At 43.5% G+C, this 16,654-nt stretch overlaps 3 protein-coding genes across 7 annotated transcripts; all 3 read left to right on the top strand.

Moving 5' to 3' along the window:
- The first annotated feature begins 147 nt into the window (after positions 1–147).
- stam (signal transducing adaptor molecule (SH3 domain and ITAM motif) 1) lies at positions 148–6,187 on the top strand. Of its 4 annotated transcripts, none has more exons than XM_088396705.1 (14): positions 148–524; positions 1,057–1,141; positions 1,563–1,638; positions 1,818–1,913; positions 1,992–2,138; positions 2,207–2,297; positions 2,399–2,594; positions 2,681–2,775; positions 3,062–3,168; positions 3,246–3,333; positions 3,458–3,512; positions 3,591–3,747; positions 3,809–3,918; positions 4,499–6,187. In XM_088396705.1, the coding sequence occupies exons 1-14, from the start codon at positions 485–487 to the stop codon at positions 4,704–4,706; spliced, it is 1,551 nt and encodes a 516-aa protein (XP_088252831.1). In that variant the 5' UTR covers positions 148–484; the 3' UTR covers positions 4,707–6,187. The 4 variants fall into 4 exon arrangements, with proteins under 4 accessions (XP_088252831.1, XP_088252833.1, XP_088252832.1 ...); XM_088396707.1 differs by having other exon boundaries at positions 149–524; positions 3,080–3,168; XM_088396706.1 differs by having other exon boundaries at positions 150–524; positions 3,815–3,918.
- Positions 6,188–6,336: 149 nt separating this feature from the next.
- tmem236 (transmembrane protein 236) lies at positions 6,337–8,499 on the top strand. Of its 2 annotated transcripts, XM_088396718.1 has the most exons (5): positions 6,337–6,958; positions 7,056–7,128; positions 7,343–7,466; positions 7,613–7,810; positions 7,928–8,499. In XM_088396718.1, exons 1-5 carry the CDS (start codon positions 6,711–6,713, stop codon positions 8,224–8,226), a joined length of 942 nt encoding a protein of 313 aa, XP_088252844.1. In that variant the 5' UTR covers positions 6,337–6,710; the 3' UTR covers positions 8,227–8,499. The 2 variants fall into 2 exon arrangements, with proteins under 2 accessions (XP_088252844.1, XP_088252843.1); XM_088396717.1 differs by having other exon boundaries at positions 7,613–8,497.
- A 370-nt stretch (positions 8,500–8,869) lies between these two features.
- cacnb2b (calcium voltage-gated channel auxiliary subunit beta 2b) lies at positions 8,870–16,595 on the top strand. The gene is made up of 14 exons (XM_088396741.1): positions 8,870–9,065; positions 13,285–13,350; positions 13,467–13,589; positions 13,656–13,795; positions 13,856–13,917; positions 13,985–14,010; positions 14,164–14,249; positions 14,314–14,367; positions 14,523–14,632; positions 14,739–14,747; positions 14,855–15,006; positions 15,128–15,223; positions 15,402–15,575; positions 15,921–16,595. Exons 1-14 carry the CDS (start codon positions 9,018–9,020, stop codon positions 16,380–16,382), a joined length of 1,608 nt encoding a protein of 535 aa, XP_088252867.1. The 5' UTR covers positions 8,870–9,017; the 3' UTR covers positions 16,383–16,595.
- The last annotated feature ends 59 nt before the right edge of the window (positions 16,596–16,654 follow it).

Below are 16,654 nucleotides of genomic sequence, written 5' to 3'. Positions count from 1 at the left end.
ACAGAAATACTTGTATATTAATTAATCACAAATAACATTATTTTGACTTGTAATTAATTTGGAATTTTTAAGATTGAAATTGACGTTTCTCACATTATGTTGCCCGACAAGACATCGTCACGTGATCACAATCGTCATGTGACAATGACATTTTTTTATGACAAGGACGGGGCACAAGCTGTATGGTTACGTCATCTCTCGCATACTTCTACTTACATAAAAGTTTAGACAAATTAGTAGAGTTGAAAGTGTGATTATCGAGTGTGTGTTTTTTTGGTTGCAATTTACCCCCGGGGTGGACTTTGACTCGCTTTCCCAGCATGCCTTGCGTGTTGCTAGCGAGAAGGAGTGACTGTGTAGAAAAATCGGCCGGCCGACGTTTTTCGACATTCAACCGAGAGCTCGCTCGCTAATATGCATTTGAATAGTTCCAAATAAGGATAAACGACAACAAGCGCGGAAGGTGACGTTTGTTGCTCCAGCGATGCCGCTCTTCGCCACTAACCCATTCGACCAAGATGTTGGTAAGGAGTATGCTAAATGCTAACATTGTTTGGCTAGTGTCTCGACTGGCTGGGCGGCTTTTGTTGAAGGTGTCTCAAACGAAATTGTCGCTACTTGTTAAATTCAAATTTATGTACTAAAGCGTAGTTTGACTTGGCGAAGGTATCCACGTCAGGCGTTCCTTGAGTATGTGTTGTTAGCCTGTTAGCTCGGCTAGCGTATCAACCCTGACACATCAATTCACCTACGTGATGATGAACTGCCTTGGAAAAGTTTTTAACAACAGGAAGTCAAATAACTAATGACGCATTTTGCACATAATTTTGGTGGGTAACTCAGAATTTAGTCGGCTTGTGAAAGCACTTAAAAGTTTGACTTGTTTGTATTCACAAAGTCGTGCTGTACATCCGGGTGATTAGAGCAGGTGTACAGTACGTCATCACGATAATTTGTTTTTGTCAGCAAAGATTTTGTATTAAAAATAATTCATCTTCATTCGATGGTTTAATTTTTAAATCTACTGCCTTGTTCACATGTTTTTCCCCTCCATAGAGAAAGCAACCAGTGAGATGAACACAGCAGAAGACTGGGGCCTCATCTTGGACATTTGTGATAAGATAGGACAGTCACGTAATGGGTCAGTTACACTTTTTGCTATACGTGCTTACAAAGTTATATGTAGAGGTGCAGCCATTAATCAATAACTTATCAATCACCAAATTGATATTATTTGATAAATTGTTTAGAGATTGTCCACATATTTAACATTTCAGCCCCTTAAAAATATTCTCATATTTCTCAAGCCCTTCATGGAAATAGACTCGTGTTTCATCAAAATAACACATTTGCAAATAAAATTTATCAATGATGTTATGAACCAAAGCAGTAATTGAATCCTAATTAACATTTGTGCATTTTCTGCACTGTCAATTTCAAACAATGTCCTGTTTTGGAATATAGGGATGCATTAAAAACTTAATTAATTGATCAAATAATTGACAGACTAATCGATTGCTAAGCCGTAGCCAGTGTTAATTTTTATCTTTGTTGCTTGGCAGGCCCAAAGAATGTCTCCGCTCTATAATGAGACGTGTGAATCACAAGGACCCCCATGTGGCCATGCAGGCACTCACTGTAAGCACACAGAACTCAAATCCAAACTGTCTTTCTCAGGAAAAAGAACATTTCTGAGCAACCACAATACTGTCCCCCATAAAGCATTACGGCTTTGAAAAAAAAAAGAGATGTAATTATTATTACTATACTTAATGAAGTGTATTTTTGACAATAAGTCATTGTGCGTGTGCTGGCAGCTTCTTGGTGCATGCGTGTCCAACTGTGGCAAGATCTTTCACCTGGAAGTGTGCTCTAGAGAGTTTGCCAGTGAAGTCAGCAACGTCTTAAATAAGGTTTGCAATCGTCTCCATGCGCATTGTTCTGACTAGATAGTATTGTGCTGCCTCTAGTTTGGTTATTCTTACTCCTAGGGTCACCCTAAAGTGTGCGAGAAGCTGAAGGCGCTGATGGTGGAGTGGGCTGAGGACTTCCGCAACGACCCCCAACTCAGCCTGATCTCGGCCATGATCAAGAATCTGCGCGAGCAGGGCGTCACGTTCCCCATGGTGGGCTCTCAGGTCAGACTGCGTCCAGCAATTGGTTGCCTTTAGATTGAGGTCAATGTGTGACCCGTTTTTGATCTCAGGCGGCAGAGCAAGCAAAAGCGAGTCCCGCCCTGGTGGCAAAAGATCCCGCCACCTCCTCAAACAAGAAAGAAGAAGACGACTTGGCCAAAGGTAAAGGCAAGAGGCTCTTCAATCCAATTATTTTTCAAGTTGAAGCACACTCTAAATTTGTCGAGATGCAAAACATCCTCCCCTCTTTGTTGAAACTGCAGCTATCGAGCTATCCTTGAAGGAGCAGCGGCAGCAGGGCCAGACGTCCTTCTCCGGCCTCTACCCCAGCACCTCGGCACTGATGCCCGTGCACAAGTCTGACGGGCGCAAGGTGCGCGCCATCTACGACTTCGAGGCGGCCGAGGACAACGAGCTCACCTTCAAGTCGGGAGAGATCATCACCGTCCTGGACGACAGGTCAATACGTATACGTACCCTATCTCCACGTCAACAGCGCGTGTGTGGGTCATGTGACTAAATACATGTTTTTAACTTCATTTTAGCGACCCCAACTGGTGGAAGGGGGAGACATATCAGGGGGTGGGCCTCTTCCCCTCCAATTTTGTCACGGCTGATCTCACAGCAGAACCCGAAATGAGTACGTACACAGACACACACGCATAAACACACAACTAGACATATATCATCATATCATAATGACATCATGAAATATAATGCGAAGAACTTGTACATCATGAGTTTCCTGCTTTGATTCAATAGATTGTGCAGCTCCTTGTCAGGTGTGCATGTAGGCTACCAGGGGGCGGTATATTACGTACAAATAGGCCACAATAGGAGATAGTATTGTACAAATAGCCCACAACAGGTGACCCGCCAAACAGTCTGCCTTCATTTATGTAACAAGGAGCATTTTTTTCCATCAGTTTCTGCTCTTCTCACAGTGAAGACGGAGAAAAAGACGGTGCAGTTTAGCGAAGACGTTCAGGTGGAGACCATTGAGCCGGAACAAGAGCCCGTTTTCATCGATGAGGTAAAAATGGCACTAATATTCTCATTTGGCGCCATAGTTTGATCAACTCAGGGGTTGTGTTAAAAATGTATTTTCAGGACAAAATGGACCAATTACTGCAGATGATTCAGAGCGCAGACCCCACGGACAACCAGTCAGACAGTGTTGAGTTGTTACAGCTGGAAGGTAAACTTGTTATTCAAATACTAAATGCCACACATATTGTCAATACTTGATTTATCCACCAAAGGAAATTTAAGTATGCAACAGTGTTAATGATGTAGCTTGTGTTCGTTTTGTTGTATGTCAGGAGCGTGCAATCAAATGGGGCCCCTCATTGACCAGAAACTGGAGGACATAGATCGGTACGTCCCATCATCAAACACTTGCCAAGTTTCATCATTAGTCGTTCATGTCGACCCGTGTATCATCCGTGTGACCAGGAAGCACTCTGAGCTGTCGGATCTCAACGTGAAGGTGATGGAAGCCCTGTCGCTCTACGCCAAACTCATGAACGAAGACCCCGTGTATGCCATGTATGCCAAGCTGCAGAGTCAGCAGTACTACATGCAGCAGCCCCCCGCCGCCACGCAACAGCAGGTACAATGCACACCGACGGCTCCGCCTATGGTGCCAACATCCTGATGCCTGTTTGTGACAGCGCAAGGTGTACCCCGCCGCGAGTTCGTACGGGATGAGTGGCGGTGGCGTCCCCGGTTACAACGTGCCCGTGGAGCAGCTTCAAGGCCAGCAGCCCGTACCTGGACACAGGTCAGATAAGACCGCCGAACGTCATGACGTACACTCGGGTTACCTGCAGAGGAGATGACAGAAAGGGAGAAAAGCTGTCAGAAAACCACAAAGAAATTTTTGGGACAATATGATCAAGAAAGCGAAGAGTGGCACAAAAGAAATATATGACGAGTCAGCCGAAGGGACGAACGACGCTGGTCAGCGGCAAAATGAAGAGTTGCGTAAATTAAGGCAGGTGAGATGAGACTGCCATGGACTCGGAGACAAAGACGTATTGTTTCATTTGTACTTATGTAACAATATTTCATTTGTATATTTTATTCTCAAATCTGTGGAGAAAAAAAGGAATTGAATCTGACAAGGAAGATTAGCGATAGAGCGTCAATCAAGTTTTTCACATTTTAATCTTCGAAAAAAATGTCATCTTTGAAGTATTTGTCTAATAAAATAGCAAGGTTTTTGTTCACTTTTACTTCACTTTCAGTTTATTTCATGAAATTAGTCTATTTTCACCCAGCTCTGACACAGTAAGTACTTTTAGCCCTCTTGGCATTCATGTGGTAGTAACTCCAGCGTGACATTGTGTTTGTTTGACCAGCGAGGCCCACCTGTACATGGCTCAGCCTGCCGTCTACGCCGCGCCGGGTGGCATGCCGCCGGCCGACGCGCAGGCCTACTCGGTTCCCGGGACCGGCCGCGCCGCTGCCATCCAGACGCTGCCTAACTATGGCACCCCCTCTGGCCAGATGCCGCCACCCTCCGCAGAGCCTCCTCAAGCCCCCTACTCAGAGAAGGCCTTACTATAGGCCCCCCACCCCAAACAAACACTCATTGACACCAAAAGTCAGCGTAGTTGTGCCAGATCAAACATCTCCAATGTTTATTTTGACAATGCTGAAATCCAAGGTAAAGTTGCCGACCTCCCAATTCTCCAACATAGTGAAAATGAGCACAACGACCCATGTATTTTCTGCAGAATATTAAACCAATTAGTTACGTATATGCGATGTTATTCTGAATTTAAAAAATTCAATCCATTGTAATATGTCCTTCAACAGAAACAGCAATAACAGTCCCAGGTCAATTTGTCCCAAAGCATCAGAGGTAAGAAAGAAAATCCTAAATTATTTCTTACATTACATAAATTTAGCTAAATCATTTCAAGTCTTTTTTTTTTTTTTTAAATGATCAATTATAGTCTTGTATTCATTGTCCGTGTGGCAAGAGAACATATGGGGATGCACGCTCATTACAAAAAGTGAACACCACATTGTTATTCCAGAAATCGGAATGATCCCCTTCATTAGAAGTCCATAATGGTGTGACTTGTGCTTTTTTCCGATGTCTGGGAGAATTGGAGGAGTTGTGCAGCACTATTATATTTAGTTGCACTTTTTTTTGTGTTTTGTTGTCCGGTCAAAACTCTCCAAAAACTAACAGCCTTTGTACTCACACTACTGTGCTAACCGTGTCGTACAAAAGTGGCATCAACTGGCTACATTTTGTATGTTTTTTTCCCCAAGTACGGAAAGCTGGCGCCACTTTTATTTGTTCGTCTTTTCTGGGGTGAGGTGAGCAAAGCATGCACATGGCTCTTGTAAATATTGTTAGCACAGTTAGCGCTCAGCCTCAGAGTACTAAGTGGAAGAAAAAAAAAAAACTATCCATAAGTTTCTTTTTCTTTTGTAGAGTATTTTTAATTTATGTGTTGATTGTTATGCTATTTACAAAATGCCGAGAAACGGGGGCAAGAGGATGTACGTATTCCGGGAAGAGCGGGACCACGGGTGATGTTCCGATTCTGTAAGTTGTACATTATGGAAGGAAGAAAATGTCTTCACGTCGCCGTTTGTGATCGTCATATTGTCGGATGAGAACATAAACAAACCTCCTTGTGCGCATTTCAAAGTGAAACTAAGTCATAAGTTTAGTTCCCTCCCCATGCCGTGGACCCGACTTTCTTCCACACAAGGCTTACTGGTGTAGATGTTAGCAGTGACTGGAAATGAAGTCATTAACTTGAACTGGAGTTAGTGCAATCACTTTCGTTTCATTTTGCCTTGTTAATTTGTATGAAATTTGATTGAGTGTCATAACAAATTAGGGTGTTGGACTGAAACCCAAGTGGAACATGCTGCCTTTTTTTTTTGTAATACAACATGCATCAGTATGATTTTATTTTATTTTTAAACAACTCATACCCTGTTCTTTGTAATGCATTCTTTAAAACATACTTCTCAATTGGTATTCACAATAAAACGACAAACGGGCAAAATGTATAGAACAATCTCTGTGGTGGTGGTGGTGTTTTATGTAATTCAAATTTTTTATAGTAGCTGTCCTTAAAATATGTAAATCTCAGTTACTATGTACATTGTGATCATTTTCAAAACTATTTCAATTTTAAATTTGTTTCTAATTTAATTCAAATATAATTTCCAAAAATTTTAATCAATATTTTAGCTTCAAAAATTCTAATTTCACTATTGCAATTAGTATGCAGGGATGGCGTTATGGTAGGGGTGGTGCTGGGGGGGCTAAGGCCCTGTCAGAAAGCTTAGCCCAGGGACTGAAAAAAATCCTAGAGCTGTCTGTGGTTTTATCCTGGCCTGATGAAGACTTTTGAATGTGAATTCAACTCTGTAATGTCACTGTTGGTTCATGATGGGATGCACGGTGAGTGTCTCGTAAAAAAGTCAACCATAAAGCAATCTCACTCCTATTGTGCAGTGTAAGCTCACTTCTTTCCCAAAGTGTGCAGAGTCCACATCGTTGCTCCGTCGTCGTCAACATCATCATCGCCTCTCGACATGGCCTCGGCCAAGACGCTAAAGTTGGCCGTCTACGAGCTGCTGCAATTTGCCGCACTGGCTGTCCCCACGTTAGTGCTCTCCGAGCGCTTCGCCCGCCTGCTGAGCAACGTGAGGGGACGTGACAACACCACCTACTGGCTGGTGGTGGCCTCCTCCGTAGCCTACGTGACCTCCTGCGCCCTGCTGGTGTGGCTGCCCCTCAAGTATTGCGTCCTGAGGGGGTGGAGACTCAGGACCACACGATGGTGAGTGTGTTACCGTAATACAAGAATGTCTAAGGATAACCTTAGACCTGAAATTTACCATGACATAGAAAATGTCTTTTTGCATGCCACCCCTAAGGAGACCAACAGTGCTGGCCTATCTCCTCTTGTGCACGCTGCCTTGCTTTTCTATTGTAATAGCAAGCTCCCAGGTAAGAAGGAAAAATATTTTCACAAAATAGGAATTACAAATTGACACTGTCACATGACCATGAGTTATTCAGTAACATAAGCAGTAATGTGACAGGTTGCCTATTAACTTCAGACATTTATTTTTAAACTATTCTACAGCACATAAGCCATTTATTTATTTTTTGTTGCTATTTCTTTAAAAAATCTTTATCTCTTCAACAATCTATCTAATAGGTGCAAGTCAACGCAGGCGTGCGCCTGGACCACTTTGCTGAGTTGCCCATCTCTTTGGTGATGTTTTCGCTCATTTGCGTGGACCTGGTGGAGAGGCTGCGGCCCTTCAGGCTCCTCGGACAATGTAACGTACATTTCATAAACCACAACAGGTTTTATTTGTTTCTACAACTGTGACCTCACATTTTACATTATACCACCTGAGTTTGATTTATTAAGCTTCAAAATGTGCCGACTGGTTTTGTTCCCAACGGTTGTTATGTTTTGCAGCAGACAACGTGGACCTTACCTTTGAACTACCTGCCCCGGTCCAGATCCACCTGGAGACAGTTAGCTCCAACTCCAATGACGCCCAAAATGACGCCACGTCCAACCACCAATCAGAGTCCCCCAACAAGTCTTACGCACCCCACTGGCGCTCTGACCGCCACGCGGGCCGCTCCACGCCGATCACTTCCAGATCTTCAGGTGCCGCCTACCTGTACTCGTCCTCGCGAGCCTTCCCAGGTCGCCTGGGCTTCCTAATGAGGAATGATGCCAGGTTGGAGGCGTTTGTGGATTGTTTCCTGTTCTGGTTGGACACAGTGGAGATGGTGCGGATGGCCGGCGAACCGACCACCTTCTACTCGGCCTGGGTGTACCCAGTCTTCTTTCTGGCTTTCCTGTCCAGCCTGCGGGCCACTCTCATCCCTCATGGCCCATTTTCATGCATTGCTGGGGTGGCTCTCCAGGATCTTCCCTTCTTGGTCACACGGGTGACCCTGCTGGCCATCTTCGGACTCATCACGCCCGTTTTGTTCCCACTAAAGAACGCTTTGGTCAGCCTGGCCTTCTTCTACTTCACCTGTGTGACCAAGATATTCAAGAGGCACAGTATGTTCTGACACACACACACACACCATAATCATCATAAATATTCTTATTTCCATTTTTGTACAACGCACGTTAATCATGGGAACATTTGGTTCTCAAAAATTTGACTTCTCCCAGCAAAATGTCAAATTCAAAATTAACAAATACCCTAAAAGAATATTTTAGTTGTATGTGAAATGTCCTAAATATATTTTTGATTAATTTGATAAACAAAACTGTTTAACTTTTAAAAATATATTTAATTACTGTATGTTTTTTTAGGTACAATATTATGGAGTGCAATGTATCCTAATTAAAATATAAATCTACAATTCAGCCTACTTGGGGAAGGTAACAGAACTTCACACAGCACATTATCTGTGTCTGGAGGAGGAGGGAGGAGATTGCTGTTGTTGTGAGGAGTGGTGGGGGTCTTGCTAATTTGAATTCAGGCTGTGTGCCTCCTGCGCTAGCCTTAATGTTACTTGCTGCGCCATGGCAACAGAGGCAGGGAGGTGAGGGCTTCGGCTACAGCGCGCACACAAACACACACATTCACATGAGGAGGAGCACAAACAGGTGAAAGAGGACCCTTGAAGGGGGGAATCCCCCCTCCAACATCTCATCGGTGACGAAGAAATGAAGTGAGACGACACCTTTTTGGACCTGCTGACTCCCCCATACACAACTTGAACCAGTGTCGCGACACGAGTGGAACTCCCCGGCACCACTACACATCAAGACGTCTCCCGACCTGAGACAACAAAGTTCCTCCCCCGCAGGCATCTTCAGCCTCCTCTTCCTCCTGAGACTTGATGTCTTGATGTATTGCTGTGGGTTGGGCAACTGGCGGCGAGTGCAGTCCACTTATGTAAGTGACCGGCGTTCATGCACCTGCAATATTAGATCAGGATACCAAGGAAGGATTGTATTTATGTTTTTAAGATGGACAAATGAGAGAATGGGGTGGGTCACCCAGCCAATTACTGTGTCACAGTTCACAACAATTCACTTCCTACTTCTACTTTACTGTCAAACTAAACATAAAAGAGTTACCCTTTGTGTATTAAAAAACAACAACATAGTTTTGACTATAATGCAAACAATCAACATACCGTATTTTCCGGACTATAAGTCGCTCCGGAGTCTAAGTCGCACCAGCCATAAAATGCCCCAAAAAGTGAAAAAAAACATATATAAGTCGCTCCGGAGTATAAGTCGCATTTTGGGGGCAATTTATTCGACAAAATCCCACACCAAAAACAGTCATGAATGAGCAACAACAGGCTAAACGATAGCAACAACAGGCTAAACGATAGGTATGCTAACGTGACAAACACAAACAAAGAGCTGAGAACGGGCCTGACGTAACATATAGAGTGATTAAGGACAACTATTACATGAATAACATGTTTATAAAACCATCAGTGTCACTCCAATTCATTAAATAGCAACAACAGGCTAAACGATAGGTATGCTAACGTGACAAACACAAACAAAGAGCTGAGAACGGGCCTGACGTAACATATAGAGTGATTAAGGACAACTATTACATGAATAACATGTTTATAAAACCATCGGTGTCACTCCAATTCATTAAATCCATCGATCGTTCTTTGTCAACAATGGGTGCGCACGGCTGAGGGCGCTTGCACTTCAAAATATTCCACAGGCTCATATAACGATAGGTAAACTATATTTCAAATAACTATAATACAAGCCAATAATATTATCAAACCATCCGTGCACTTTAATTCCATTAAATCCATCGATCAAATTCCTCGTCCTTTGTCAACATAGCCGCGCGTGCGCCCTGACGTCAGCCTCGTCTTTATTCCACAGATCTACTATATAACTATATTGTAGCGTTAACAAAGTACAAGGATAGACGTGGGTTTGGTAAACGGCTCTTTATTAAACAAAACAAACTTCCAAGCGTGTGGCGGCGTGGACTTCCAGACAGACCGGGCGTGCGTAATGGCCATGTCCGAGCCCCGCGCACCGTTCGCGGACAACCACTCGGCCGAGCGCCGGCCCCCGACTTAGTAGAGTAGGACCGGGCGTGCGTAAAAGCCATAATAATTTTTCAAACCTTCTATGTCACTCCAAATCCTTAATTCCTTCAAACTCTTTGTCCTCCGTGTCACTTAGAAATGATCACCGCTAATGATGCCGGTAGTGGGCACATTTGTATGTAAACAACCGCCGCGCCGCGCTACTGACGTCACTTGAAATAGTAATCCATTGGTACATCACGGTTCTCCAAACTTTCTTTCTGCTGCTCGATTACTGTTTTCAGCTGCATATTTTACAACTTGAAGTTTGTAACCTGCAAAATATGACTTTCTTTTTGGTGCCATTTTTCTTAAGCCCACCCAGTTGATGAGTCACGGCCAACGGTGAAATTTAGAGCGCCCTCATCCAGTTTCGTCTGAAAATATAATTTTTTTTGGTTGTTTTATCAAAGTCAAAGTCTGCTTTATCGTCGATTTTTTTTTTTTTTTTTTTTTTTTTTTTATTTTATATATATACTAAGACACACAAAGAGATTGAAATTACGTTTCCACTATCCTTCGGTGAGATAGTACACATATGCATACAAGCAACACAAGAAAACCCCAAGAAGGCACAAACAATGAATAAATAAGAGTGTTGAATAAATGATAAATAAACAAATAATAATAAATAATAATAATAAATATAATAGGAGCAAAAATGGAGCAAGTGTACATACAGCAGACAGTGGACTTGGATATGGTGCTTTAAAGTGTTAATTGCTTTATTTGATGTTTTCTCTATTTTTTGTTTTGAATATGTTCAAGATAAAGATATAAAAGCATGTGAAGTGATCAACTATACTAAAAATAACATGGGAAGTGGTCAACTATACTTGTAAGTAAGTGATGTCTTAATGATCAAGTAAAAATTTGTGGAAAAAAAACATATATAAGTCGCTCCTGAGCATAAGTCGCCCCCCCCACCCAAACTATGAAAAAAACCGCGATTTATAGTCCGGAAATTACGGTATGCTAACTGTTAACATCACTCAAGACCGTTTTAGAAGTTCAAACAGAAATGCTGCAGCATTACATGTAGACTGACCAAAAAAAAAGGGAGGGGCACAATTTATTGAATTGCAGGATTAAATCACGATGGACAGTTGAATTATTTACATTTTAGTTGTATTTTTCCTTATTCCATTTTTTATTTATTTAAAAATAAGTCATGTACAGTATATTAATCAACAATACTTATGAAAGGTAAATGTACCTGAATTAGCAAAAAGCTCATTTTCATCAGTAGTCCCTTCCCCACGTGTTAATAGAAGCTTAAATTCAGACACATAATTGTAAATTCTTACCTCTATCAAGTAAGGCTCCTGTATGATTTCATAAACTAAGGAATATCTCTCTGACAATGTAAAGACAGAATTGTTCTAATGAAGTGTCCGTGCGCGACCTGGCTGCTCGTTTGGTGATTCTTATCGGAAGTTAGTGGAGCGCTTGCACGCTTCACCGCATCCAGCCTAAGCGTTTCAATTGCCACTTCAGCATATCATAGCTCCTATCATCTCTATTATGTAAGAATCCTTCCAAATATCCAACAGAAAGAAAGAAGACACTCCAAGAAACCGAATGAACTTTTGAGGGAACTGTCATGGATTTGCTCGCACGGGAATTAAACGCTTTTGTCGCTTCACTGGTTCACGTTTGAGTGCAGACGCGCACGCGCTTGAAGCAGGGTTGTCAAACGCAACGCGCATGCACTGGCGCGTTTATTTAACCGGCGTGCACCGCGCGTCCGACTGCTCCTCGGCGATGCGCACAGGGGAATAAGCCGTTAATACCCGAAGGACTATCTTCCCACCCATCTTCACGCCACTCCTCAATTCCACGCGTGCTGTCGTCACCTTGGTGGTAGCAGAAGAATCGTGCCTTTTTTTTTTTTTTTTTTTTTTACGTTTTGGGAAGGTTTTTACGCGTGTGGTTGGAGAGCGTGCGCCCCGGTGTACGTATCAACCAAAAGGCTTCGCAGGTGAGCCCCAAACTCGGACACGCGTGGAATGACGGCGGTGCTCGTTGTTAGGGAGGATGCCACCCAAGAAAAAGGTAAAAAATACAACATTTGTCTTGTGTTTACGCGCGTGCGTGGAACAGGAAGTGTCACAGAACGCGCCATCTGTTTCACCGGGCACTAATCCCTGTGTGAAGCCTTTCCTTTCCACTCCACTAAACCAGCCGGAATGCGTGCGCGTACGTGTGCTGTTGGCCTATCACTGCGGTTTGCATGTAGAAGGAGTTATATAATCTCTTGGTCTGGAACCACTAGTTGATGGAGCCCATGTTGATTTGACTCGAGATTGAATTGTTTGACTATTTCACTCACTTAAATGCAGATGGACTGTTGTTTTTCTGGGAAGTTAAAATTGAAACTTGGTTCACATCATGGTGTATGGACAGTTTCTCGGGTTGATATGAAGAAGTTCGCAAAACAATCAAAGCAATCAATCAATCAAAAACTAGTGGTACAACAGAGATTTCATTATGTGCGTGCTTTATCTACACAGCCTCGATAAACTCAATTTTATTGGTTGAAAAATCCATGCAGTTTATTTGTTAATTGATTTCCTTATGCAGGCTGGTTTGCTCAACAATTTTTCAGCATATATCTGTCCATCTCATCTAGATGTGTTTGCCTTCACATGTTCATGTCTGTGCTGGTATCACAAAATACGTACGACACGCAAAAATCAAATGAATCATCTCTATAAAAAGTGAAGAGTTGGCCAGGCTTCAAGTTAAAGATAAAAATAACACTTGTATATGTCTTATTTAACAACTGACATAGAGTCGTTCCTATCTTTCCCCCGTCCCTCTTTTTTTAAATCTCGGATTGGCGCGTGCTGTCTTAATCTCCTTACTGCGACACAATCATGACCCATAGACCAAGCGAGGTTCTTGATTTGTGGAGCATGCAGATTTTTTTTTAACCTACCAAATACAGAATGAGGTATAAAAAGTCTCAGAGACAACAGATCATGCAAATGAGCCAGGGCCAGCTAATGATAATACACTTGTGCCTTCTTTCAGGGAGAGCGCCACGACTCGGACGCCGCTGAGGAAAGAAACGCCCAGGTTCAGTTGGAGAAAGCAAAGGTATTTCAGACTTTACTCTCCAAATTGTCCTGCCTAAGATGAAGAATAACTATTCATTGCAAAAACACTTTTGATGAAGTCGTCAATTAGGGTGTTTGTGTGTCCCGTGTCCTCAGTACCGGCCTGTGGCTTTCGCCGTACGTTGCAACTTCTCCTACACGCCAGCAGATGACGACAACGTGCCGGTACCGGGTCAGGCCATCACCTTTGAGGCTCGAGATTTTCTCCACGTCAAAGAGGTCGTAACCCCAAAATCATCCGATGAATAACTTGCCTCGTATCTCAAGACATCTTTGTATGAACAGAAATTTAGCAACGAATGGTGGCTCGGCCGGCCTGTGAAGGAGGATGGCGTGGTGGGTTTTATCCCCAGTCCGGTCAATTTGGAAACCATCCTAATCAGGAGAGAAGTCCAAGCCAGAAAGGCGGCCAAGGCCTTAGCCAGGTAAGTCATAGCACTTTCAAAGTGCTCCTAAATCAACTCAAACCAAACCTATTGTTTCAGCAAAGCAGCATCGCAAATAGCTCAAGATATGAACTCAAAGAAATACACGCCTCCTTCACAAGGTGAGAACGCTTAGTATGTTGCCAGTGTGACTCCATGTGATTGGACACTTACTGTCTCATTCAACAGCCAATCAGCAGGTGAAAAAGAAGCCGGTAAGTCTGTTTTTTTTAAACTACAGCTACAAAGTCTTACATATATGGATGGATGGTTTTTTTTTTTCCAGCATATACTGTAAATGGTAGAAATTTGGCATACAGTTGAGTTAGACTCGACATGGGAATGAATTGTTTTGTTGTTGGGTGCAGGGCGAGCAGGTGTCCATGTACGACGTGGTGCCGACCATGCGTCCTGTGGTTCTCATGGGACCTTCGCTGAAGGGTTTAGAGGTGACCTCTTAAATCTCCCCCCTTTTATTGGATATTTTCATGATGACCTTTCCTGTTTTTCCAGGTGACAGATATGATGCAAAAAGCCCTTTTTGACTTTTTGAAACATCGATTCGAAGGCAGGTCAGTTCAATGCTAAATCCAAATTTGTATGTAAATTGGAATGCAAAACATTCAACGACAAAAAAAATGTGTCGCTAAAGTCCTATTGACAGCAAACAGCGTGCCGAAGATCCTCGTGTATATATAAATAATGAAATATCATTTCTTTTTTGTAGAATCACAATCACACGGGTGACAGCGGACATCTCATTGGCTAAGCGCTCCATACTGAACAACCCAGGGAAAAAAGCCTTAATTGACCGCACCAACACCCGTTCTAATTTAGGTAACTTGTTAGCTTGATGCTAGTATGCGCTACCGCTCATTGTAACAGTACTCGACTCCGTTTGTTTACATTTTGTCCTTTTTTTTTTGTTGCTCTTTTAACACAGATGCTGCTGGTATGTAAACGAACGCATTTGAATGCTCCTTTCTGCTCTTCCCCATCATCAATATCTATAAAATGGAGTCAATAGGGCAGGTCTAAAATTTTCTTCTGCCATTGCAGCCCAGATCCAGGGGGAGGTGGAACGCATATTTGAACTGGCCCGCAGCTTACAGCTGGTGGTCCTGGACGCGGACACCGTCAACCATCCTTTACAGGTGTCCAAGACCTCCCTGGCGCCCATCCTCGTCTACGTCAAGATTTCCTCTCCAAAGGTAAACAGTGAGAAGATAGTGGGGAAATTTGGGGCCTATTGTGGACATGAGTGGAGTTATTATTATTATATTTTTGGTAAGCTAATTCTGTTTTTACAGAAATGCACTTACCTTTCTCCAGGTGTTGACCAGGCTGATCAAGACCAGGGGAAAGTCTCAGACCAAACACCTCAACGTTCAGCTGGTGGCTGCAGACAAGCTGGCCCAGTGTCCGCCGGTGAGCTTCCATATTGTGGCTATTTGACATGTGTCGTTGAATCCGGAAGAAATAAAGAGGAATGGAGAATTCTAATCTTCCATTGGACCTCATGGTGTCTCGGATGAAGTGTCTTTTGGTGGTTATCTTGCTGCAATGACTTCATGTTGCGTAATTATTTATTTATTTTCCCCCACAGGAAATGTTCGACATCATTTTGGACGAGAACCAGTTGACGGACGCCTGCGAGCACATTGCCGACTATCTGGAGTCGTATTGGAGGGCCACGCATCCGCCTGAAATGGAACCCACCAACGATCTGGTGGCCCGACTGGCCGAGAACACGCTGCCTACCTGTCCCACCGTCATGCCGGTCTGTAACACCGAGAACACGTGACGTGTCATAACAACCCGTGTGATATCATATCATTTGAAAACATAGCCCATCCATATATTTATTGAATTTTGCATCCATTTATTCATCTTTCATTTCTCCCTATCATCCTCCACTGGATAGATTCACAAGTGACATTTTCTGGTGAGTGACGAATCATCCAAGTCCACTGCATTGTTTTGCCTCCTCTTGACCCCATTCATCACAAATGTTCTTTTACCCCAAACAAAATGAATACTGAGAATTACGCCTACAACGGGAAAAAGGGGCGACAAAATCAAAATGTTACATAAAGCGTCTGCGTGTTGCCGTTCACTTTGACAGGACGAGCAAAAGGGCAAGAAGTCGGCCGCGTCTAAGAGGAAAGGTCCCCATGACAACCCCTCCGGCCAGGATCCCCCCTCCTCGTCCCAGGAGAAACCCGACGAGGGTCAGCGCGAGGACGAGGAGGAAGAGCCTCTCCTGTGTAGCGAAACCAAGCGGGCCCAGCACTCTCGCCGCCATCACCACCACCACCACCACCGCAAACCTGAAGCCAGTCGCACCCAAAGACCAGAAGACGAGGAGGAGGACGACGGCAGAAGCTATACCAACCGTGACCATCGCCATCATCACCCTCATCGTCGCGACGACGACTACGACCACCGCAGGCCGCACCAGCATTTCATGGCGGACCCCGAAGACCACCATGGCAGAGAGCGAGAGAGGCTTCGGACCAGGGAGAGGGACAAGGACCACCGAGGCAGAGACGCTAGATTGAGCCACAGAGACTCGCATTTGCACTAGTTTCTTCTGCTCTGATGTCACACTTAATGTGTGGGGAAAAAAAGATTGACTAACATGTATTATTAGTATAAAAAAAAAAAACGGAGCAGTTAGTGGCTGTTAGCTTGCAGCCCCCCCCCTTTTTATTTATTTATATTATTTTTTTTAAATACAGTGACCCCCACACATGTATGTGCTCAGGCCAAAGCAATAAAAGTGCTGCTCGGCACCATTTCGGAGGATCTTGATACAAAAGAGCCACATTGTGCTTTTGCAAACAGCCATAATTTTTT

The sequence above is a fragment of the Syngnathus floridae genome, chromosome 14 (assembly GCF_059516105.1).
Source record: "Syngnathus floridae isolate MCC-2025c chromosome 14, RoL_Sflo_1.0, whole genome shotgun sequence".
NCBI lineage: Eukaryota > Metazoa > Chordata > Actinopteri > Syngnathiformes > Syngnathidae > Syngnathus > Syngnathus floridae.
Note: the sequence above shows the minus strand (reverse complement) of the source record. Positions and strands in the feature narration are given on the sequence as shown.

Coding starts and splice junctions, on each gene's coding strand:
- stam (XM_088396705.1), top strand. CDS start 485: ATGCCGCTCTTCGCCACTAACCCATTCGACCAAGATGTTG. Junction 2,298..2,398: donor AGAAGACGACTTGGCCAAAG/GTAAAGGCAAGA, acceptor TTGAAACTGCAG/CTATCGAGCTATCCTTGAAG. Junction 3,169..3,245: donor AGCCCGTTTTCATCGATGAG/GTAAAAATGGCA, acceptor ATGTATTTTCAG/GACAAAATGGACCAATTACT.
- tmem236 (XM_088396717.1), top strand. CDS start 6,711: ATGGCCTCGGCCAAGACGCTAAAGTTGGCCGTCTACGAGCTGCTGCAA. Junction 7,129..7,342: donor TTGTAATAGCAAGCTCCCAG/GTAAGAAGGAAA, acceptor TCTATCTAATAG/GTGCAAGTCAACGCAGGCGT. Junction 7,467..7,612: donor CTTCAGGCTCCTCGGACAAT/GTAACGTACATT, acceptor TATGTTTTGCAG/CAGACAACGTGGACCTTACC.
- cacnb2b (XM_088396741.1), top strand. CDS start 9,018: ATGTATTGCTGTGGGTTGGGCAACTGGCGGCGAGTGCAGTCCACTTAT. Junction 9,066..13,284: donor GGCGAGTGCAGTCCACTTAT/GTAAGTGACCGG, acceptor GCCTTCTTTCAG/GGAGAGCGCCACGACTCGGA. Junction 13,590..13,655: donor ATTTTCTCCACGTCAAAGAG/GTCGTAACCCCA, acceptor TTGTATGAACAG/AAATTTAGCAACGAATGGTG.